Here is an 8,194-nt window from a genome sequence, read left to right as displayed (position 1 = left end):
TGGGGGGCGCGGGGGGCGGACACGCGGCGGGCGCCCAGGCACCCCGAGCCTCCCCAAAAGCCGGGGCGGGCGCCGGGCCCCCTCTGCCCTCCTGGACGGCTCTTGGCTGTTCGCTCCAGCTCCACCTTGGCCGAGGACCCCAAGGCCCAGCGCCCTCCCGGGGGCTTTGCTTGGGCGGAGCCCGCGGAGTGCAAGGAGGCGGCAGGTCGGGCAGGAGAAGCCGCACGCTGCGGCAGAGGCTGGCCCGGGGTTACCCCGGCCGCCATCTCACCTTCTCACGGGGTGGCTGTGTGGAGTCTCTGTGGATTGCATTAGGATTGGGTCTAGTTCTCCAGGACTGTAACTTTACAGAGGACCCCAGAGTTCACCGGCCAAATCCCCATTGCTACAGATGAGTATACTGAGGCCCCGAGAGGGGACAGTGACTTGTCAAATGGCAGAGAGTGTGAGACTCCTGCCCCGTTCTGGATCCTGTCGGCATTAAAATGTTTCTGACCCTGGCGCAGTGCCCCTCTTCCAGTTTCTGCCTGGCTTGCCACCCCTCCGCCTGCTCCCAGCCGCTCTCCCACGTTCTAGGTAGTGGGCATCATCTCCTCCCAGACTAGCCTGCTGGCCAAGTGGGGGTGGGGGCGTGAGGGGGGCCTGGGAGATGCCACCCAGGATCGGGGGGGGGGGTGCTGCTCAGGAGGAAAGCCGTTCCCTGCTGACCAGCCTGTGCCCCCATAGCTCCGCCATTGACAAGCGGTCAGGGGAGAAGGTGGCCATCAAGAAGCTGAGCCGGCCCTTCCAGTCTGAGATCTTCGCCAAGCGGGCCTATCGAGAGCTGCTGCTGCTGAAACACATGCAGCATGAGAACGTAGGCTGGACCTCGGGCTGCTCTGGGGAAGGCAGGGAGGGGTGGGGGCCCGGGGAGAGTTCACAGGACAGGGCCTGGAGGAGAAATCTCCTTCCTGCTCCACTGATTCTTGCTTCTCATCTCATTATCCAAATGAGGTACTGGGACCTGCCCTGCCCACTTCTCAGGAAGGGTGCAAAGGGTATTTTTTGGCAGAATGAGCGTTGTGAGGTATAAACTACTGCCTCATTGTCTGAGGAAATAGGCACAGAGGAACTTTGTAATTGGCTCCATGTCTAAGAGCTGGTGCCCAGCTGAGACTAGAATCCTGTTTAATGTTGTTTCCACACGGGACTGATAATAACAACAGCAGCAACAATAATAGATACTTACTGAATATTTACTATGTGCCAGACACTGTTCTAGGAGCTTTGGGTAAAGTTTCTTACTTAATCCTCACAATATCAAAAGAGATAAATACCTTTGCCTCAATGTCACAGATGGGGAAACTGAGGCACAGAAAGGCTCACAGGTTATATGGTTAGTCAGTGGCAGAGGTGGGATTTGAATCTAGGCAGCCTGGCTCCAGCCCTGAGTGCATGACCATTAGACTGTCTTGTCTGATAGAAACAGCCAGGAAAACCAGAGTCCTAGCCCTGGGCCTGGTAAACAGGCTTTGCTCCAGGATACCTAGATTGGAGGGGAAACATTTCATATAAAGATTTCAAATATTGTGCACATCTTAAGCCACATCCCTCTTCAGCAAACCCTTCCTCTTTGGCCGCCAGCCGGGGGTGATCTTGCCCCCGATTCCGAACCCGCCCTGTGGCAGGCGAGGATGGATGTGGCTGGAGACCCAAGGTCAGGGGCAGTGAGCCTGCTCATTGGAAAGCCCCTTCCCCAGTCTCTGCTTTTTTCCCTTCAACTTTCGTGGTTGCCACTTCCTGCTCGAGTTGAGAGTTTATGTCGCGTGCCCTGAACACCAGCCTTGGGAGCAATGAGCACACTCAGTCTTCTCCCCATCTCCCCTTCTCTCCAGCCTGATTCTCCATCATTGTTTACTGCAAGCCCCTCCTGAATGGGGGGATTCCTCTTTAGCCTCTGTCCCTTTTACTGCTTCCAAGAGGGCTGGAGACCTGTCTCCTACTTGAGGTGGTGTATTAGTAAAGGGTAGATGGTCCTGTGCATGGCTGGGGCCTCGCAGGAGGTGGGAGGAAAGGGCAGCATCTCCTCAGCCCTCACTGGTGACTTCTTCTCCAGGTCATCGGGCTCCTGGATGTCTTCACCCCAGCCTCCTCCCTGCGCAACTTCCATGACTTGTGAGTTGGGCTGTACTGGGTTCTGGGGCATTTGCGAGCCTTACTTGCCATTGGGAGAGGATCCTGATTCTCTCTTCTGGGAGGGGGACCTCCTTCCCTGGCAAGTCCCTGTGCTTTTGGCCTATCAAGGTGTGATTCTCTCCAAGGCAAAGAGAAAGGCAGGCAGGAAGAGGCAGGAAGAGCTTTGGGGGGTGCTTGCCTGGCAGGGAGCTGTCTACACAGCTGCTTCACTTTTGATCCAGTTTTAACACCACGAAGACCTCACAGGGTTTGCACCAAGTCACCTCACCATTCCCTGGGGACCCATGTATGGGTCTGGACCTTGGGGCTCTTCCTAGCTTAGAGTAAGGATCTGGAAGCCTCTGGCTGATCGAGTATTTGACAGTGTTACACAGAATCAGGAAATTTAGTTGCTAAATATATGGATTTGCTAGCATAGTGCCTGAGTGAGACTGGACTGTCTGGATGATACTGGGAAGTTCACTGTGGCGAGTGGAGGCCAGCAGCTGGTTTGAACAAGCTAAAGGTCTGACTTGATCCTATAGGCAGCCTTAAGTACATGGAGGTTTTGGACAGGGAGGTGATGTGATCAAATGAGATTTTGGGCTGCACTCCAGCAGCAGCAAGAAAGGAGCAGGGAGCAGCTCTGAGGACATCAGTGACCCAGACCTTGGTCTAAAGTAGAGGTGATGGGATGCAAGAGCTGACTTGGGGCCCACTTGGGAATCAGGACTAGCAGAATGTTGTATCCATTGGGATGCAGTAGCTGAGTGAGGTGATGGAAGTGGGGGGATGCCCAGGTTTCTGGTTGGAATTTGAGGTGGAGAAAGAACAGATTTTGGGAGAAAGATAATGAACTCCATTTTGGACACTTCACTTTTGGAGAGCATATGAACATTCCAGTGTTTAATCAGCAGTTGCAAATAAATCTAGACCTTAGGAGAGGAAAGTCTGGGCCAGGGATGTGGATTTGGGCTGGAATAATCACCTGTGGATGATAGTTGAAGCCCAGGAACAGGTCCTAGTAGAACATGATAAGATAGTGATTCAGATATCAACATTAAAAGAAGGCACATGAGGGTGGATAGGTGAAGAAATCGAGAGAGCGTCATCAGAGGTAGAGGAGAGTTGGCAGATCATTTTGAGGGAGTGTCAGACTTTGCAAAAGGTAAAGTAGGAAGAAAGAGAGCCGTGCTGTGTTTGAGCCAAGCAGCTTGGCAGAGGATGGAGGTAGAAACCAGGTTGTCGGGGAACTAGGGGTTAAGGCAGTGGAGTCAAGGAGTGTGGACCACCCTTTCTAGAAGTTTGGTGATGAGAGAGGAAGAAGGGTGGTCACTTGAAGAAGCAAAGTCAAGGGAAGTTGGGTCAAACACAGCAGGACTTCGGCAAGTTTGTCAGCTGAGGAGAAAGAACTGGGGTCATGCAGAGGTGAAAGGTGGACAGGGGCTGTGCATGGAGCAGGGTCTCAGGGAGGAGGGGATGTGCTCAGGCAGAAGGTGGCTTCAAAAATTCAGAGGCCCATGGAGATGGCCTCTACCGTTTCCTCTTTTTTTAAAAAAATATTCCTTCTATAATCTTTATTATTTTTTGTTCTGGACTTTGCTGTTTCTACCTCGAGTAACAGTTACATTTTGCTGACCTCGACCTATTTTGTAATCCCATAAGAGGTTGCCATGGCCCAAGCACCTCCTTTCACCTTCCTGGAAATTGTTTTATTATTTCCTTCTTGGAAGGGCAGATGTGTTGTTTGCGAGAAGCTATCTCAGCCAGGCATGACCCTCTGGGTTAGAAAATATTTGGATGGAAGTGAAGGAAATACTGGCAGATGTTTCTAACTCACAGCTGTGGCTCTCTGTGGGATGTGGAGGAGGGCAAGGAGAGGGCACCATTCATGAGCGGGAGCACAGCTCCATTTGGTTTTCCTGAGCACGTTCCAACAAAAATGCTTATCCTGGGCTCTGCCAACTTTGCAACCCACCGCAGGCAGGCTGGGAGCCAGGAGCCCTGAGGCCCGTGCAGGGGGCTGGCCAGCTGAGGTAGGGCTGGCTCTTCTTGCATGCTGGAGGTCACCTCTAAATCCCTGTCCTGCCCCATGTCCACACCCCTCCTCTGAGCTGAGACCTGGGGCTGGGAGGGACTGGGGACTGTTCCAAGAAGCCCTGGTGCTTTCCAGCTACCTGGTGATGCCCTTCATGCAGACGGATCTGCAGAAGATCATGGGGATGGAGTTCAGTGAGGACAAGATCCAGTACCTGGTGTATCAGATGCTTAAAGGTCTCAAGGTGGGTGGGGGCTCGGAGGGTGGCACAAGGGGTGCTCTGGTGTCAAGATCTGAGGTCTGGGAGAGGCTGGAGGGAGCGCATTGTGACAGGGCAGAGTAGATTTCAGAGCCAGCCTGAAATGCCTGGTGTGGAAGCCGGGTGATGGATTCCTCCTCTCTCTCTCCCTCCCCCACAACAGTACATCCACTCAGCCGGGGTCGTCCACAGGGTGAGTGCTTTCTCTGCTATGGTCCTCAGAGGCCCCTGTCCTACCCCTAAGGGGGTGGGTGGCAACCAGAGAGTCAGGAAAGGTGGAGGGAGGGGACAATTCTCAGGGGCATGGAATGTAGATTTTTCAGACCCAGCCTTGGCCCAGGAAGGCCTACTGGGAAGAGTCTCTGTGTTCTGGGGAACACAAAGTGAGCCCTCAGCTGGGTGTTAAAGGTTCCAAGAATCAGGAACAATTTAGAGATGAATGGGACCCTAGAGGACACCTAGTCCAACCTTCATTTTACACATGGGGAAACTGAGGCCCAGAGAGGGGAAGGGACCTGGTCGAGGTCACACTGCTGGGTGGTGGCAGGGCAAGGACAAGCTCCGGTCTGTGCCTCTCACCCCAGTGCTCGCTCTGTCCTCTCACCCAGGACCTAAAGCCGGGCAACCTGGCCGTGAATGAGGACTGTGACCTGAAGGTGAGTGGGCTGCAGGCAGGCTCAGCCCGGGCTTGGGCTGGGCCCTCTCCCACAGGAGCCCCTTGAAGCTTCTCCAGGAGCCTCTTCCCCTCAGCAAGCTTCTTCTCCCTGTGTCCCCTGAGCCATAGATCCTGGATTTTGGGCTGGCACGGCATGCGGATGCTGAGATGACCGGCTACGTGGTGACCCGCTGGTACCGGGCCCCCGAGGTGATCCTCAGCTGGATGCACTACAACCAGACTGGTCAGTGGTCGGCTAACTGGGGAGGGGCATAGGGCTGGGGCCTGCTCTGGCAGTTCCCCTGAGGCCATCTGGTTACTCCATGGTCACTGATCACCGGGTCCTGGTCTGACGGTGCAGGTGACACTCCCCCCTTCCTCTGCAGTGGACATCTGGTCTGTTGGCTGCATCATGGCGGAGATGCTGACGGGGAAAACTCTTTTCAAGGGAAAAGATTGTATCCTTTGCTGGAAAAGCCAGACTCCATCCAGGATTCATTCCTCCATCAAACACTTTATTCCAGTAGCTCTCTTTTCTTCTTAATGCCAGAGTGATACATGCTCCCAGAGAATAATTAAAAAATGCAGATAAGCAAAATGATGAAAACGAGTCACCTATAATTCTACCACCATGTGGAAAATACTTCACATTTTGGCACCACACACACTAATTAGCACCTGTGTGTACTGCACAGGCATTTGACGAGAAGATGCGAGGTCTCTCTTACCCAACTCGTGAGGTGGGGGAGAAGATGGGGAAACATCTAGATGAGCGTGGCCCAGTGGGATGAGGGCTGGGAGGTCCACATGCTCTGGGGGCATGTTGGGGCAGGGGGGATGTTGGGAAACTCTCCAGAGACCTGAGTCCTGAAGGGTGAACCTTCTCTCCTAAAAGCAGGAGGTGGTTAGGCAGGTCTGGAGTGTCCATGGTTACCACAGTGCCTGGGTGGAGGGTTGGTGGGGCCCTGGAAGGGTATCCTCAGACCCTCCATTAGATAGCAAGGCTGAGCCTTAACTGGCTGCCAAGATCTGGACCAGCTGACCCAGATCCTGAAAGTGACCGGGGTGCCGGGCACAGAGTTTGTGCAGAAGCTGAACGACAAAGCGGTGGGTAGCAAGTGGGGCCTAGGCTGGCCTAGGCTAAGCACGGGCTGACCAGGGGCTGGGTGGGCTGGGAGCATTTGGGGAGGAGGGCTCACCTGCCCCTTGCCATAGCATCCTTCTGGCCTGGCAAGTGCTCTTGCTTTCATCCCCCCTTGGACTCTGACTTGAGCCATCAGCCCTGCTCTGGGGCTTTTCTGAATATCTACACCATGAGGCCTGAGCCTTGAGGGGTTTGATGCTTTTCTGTCTTCCAGGCCAAATCCTATATTCAGTCCCTGCCACAGAGCCCTAAGAAGGATTTCACTCAGCTCTTCCCACGTGCCAGCCCCCAGGGTGAGTCTCGGGCCTGCCCCCAGGGACCTCTCAGTCCATCCCAGGAGGTAGGCTTTCCTGGGCCTGAGGTGTGAGGCTCATGGCTCAGTTGCTGCAGCTGCAGATCTGCTGGAGAAGATGCTGGAGCTGGACGTGGACAAGCGCCTGACAGCCTCGCAGGCCCTCGCCCACCCCTTCTTTGAACCCTTCCGGGACCCTGAGGAGGAGACAGAGGCCCAGCAGCCATTCGATGATTCCTTAGAACACGAGAAACTAACAGTGGACGAATGGAGGCGTAAGAGCGGGGGTCTTGGCTCCTTCCTCTCTCTGCCTGCCCCCTCTCTTCTTTGCCGCTTTTGTCTTCACACCTCCCCTCAACCAGCCCCACCTGCCACCTGGAGACTCCTGTTCCCTTCTCCCCAAGTGGATATTATCTCCTGTGTGTTTTTTCCTCCTTGAACTGACTTCCTACTCCACACTATGTCTGAAGGGGAAGGGGGAGGGTGCTCTGTCTTGCCCTCAGCACCCCCTTGCCACCTTAAACCATCCTGCCTTTCTTAGAGCACATCTACAAGGAGATTGTGAACTTCAGCCCCATTGCCCGGAAGGACTCACGACGCCAGAGTGGCATGAAGTTGTAGTGACTCTTCCAGCCTGACCCTCGACTGAGCCCAGGGACTGCCACATGGCACCATCAGCCATACACTGCCCCAGGACCAACATTTATTTGTTGCTACCGCAGCCTCAACCCTTCTTGAAATATAGCCTTCCTTTCTGAAGTTGTTACAACAAGCAAACGGAAAGGACATTCTTGGGGGGGAGGGGAGAGAGGGAGGAGGGAGGGAGGTGTCGGTGATGGGCCATAATAATCAAATACATTGTATATTGACAAAATAAAAATTTAACGGAAAAAAATAAATAAAATAGAAAACATCAGAATAAAAAAAAAAAAAAAGAAATATAGCCTTCCAAGCAGAGGACAGAAGGGTGCTTCTCCTTGTGTAGGAAATGAGCCTAGTAGGTGCAGGACTGAAAGATGTTGGGGATGTGGGGGAAATAGCTCTGATCATAATGGGACACATTAGAACTCCCGTCTGGAGAACCTCCTGAGTGTGGGGTCCTTCCCGGCTGTAGTGGGTCTGAGAGGGGTGGGCTGAGCCGGTCCAAGGGTTTGTGGCAATGATAGTATATCAGTTTCCGAGGGCTGCTGTAACAAATTACCACAAACTGGATGGTTTAAAACAACAGGAATGTATCCTCTCACAGATCTGGAGGCCAGAAGCCTGAGATCAAGGCATCAGCAAGGCCATTTTCCCTCGAAGGCTCTGTGGAAGAATCCTTCCCTGCCTCTGCTTAGCTTTAGGTGGTTCCAGCCAATCCCTGGCCTTCCTTGGCTTGTGACTGTATCACCCCAGTCTCTGCATGTGTATTCACATGGCCTTTGTTCCTGTGCGTATCTCTGTCTCCTCTCATAAGAACACCAGTTATCGAGTTTAGGACCTATTCTAATCCAGCATGATCTCAGTCCTTACTAATTATATCTGCAAAGACTCTACTTCTCAATAAAGTTACATTCTGAGGTTCCAGGTGGACATGAATTTTTGGGGGGACACTTCAACACACTACAGATGGCCATGAAGGAAGGCCCCCTTCCTGGGCCCTCTGCTCAGGC

At 53.6% G+C, this 8,194-nt stretch overlaps 1 protein-coding gene across 2 annotated transcripts; it reads left to right on the top strand.

Moving 5' to 3' along the window:
* The first annotated feature begins 717 nt into the window (after nucleotides 1-717).
* On the top strand, nucleotides 718-7,308 carry MAPK13 (mitogen-activated protein kinase 13). Of its 2 annotated transcripts, XM_008591934.1 has the most exons (11): nucleotides 718-856; nucleotides 2,096-2,154; nucleotides 4,328-4,436; nucleotides 4,615-4,644; nucleotides 5,060-5,107; nucleotides 5,236-5,350; nucleotides 5,493-5,564; nucleotides 6,134-6,213; nucleotides 6,465-6,543; nucleotides 6,641-6,817; nucleotides 7,084-7,308. In XM_008591934.1, exons 1-11 carry the CDS (start codon nucleotides 842-844, stop codon nucleotides 7,161-7,163), a joined length of 864 nt encoding a protein of 287 aa, XP_008590156.1. In that variant the 5' UTR covers nucleotides 718-841; the 3' UTR covers nucleotides 7,164-7,308. The 2 variants fall into 2 exon arrangements, with proteins under 2 accessions (XP_008590156.1, XP_008590165.1); XM_008591943.1 differs by having other exon boundaries at nucleotides 731-856; nucleotides 6,641-7,173.
* The last annotated feature ends 886 nt before the right edge of the window (nucleotides 7,309-8,194 follow it).

Source organism: Galeopterus variegatus, unplaced genomic scaffold, assembly GCF_000696425.1.
Source record: "Galeopterus variegatus unplaced genomic scaffold, G_variegatus-3.0.2 Scaffold151, whole genome shotgun sequence".
Classification (NCBI taxonomy): Eukaryota; Metazoa; Chordata; class Mammalia; order Dermoptera; family Cynocephalidae; genus Galeopterus; species Galeopterus variegatus.
Note: the sequence above shows the minus strand (reverse complement) of the source record. Positions and strands in the feature narration are given on the sequence as shown.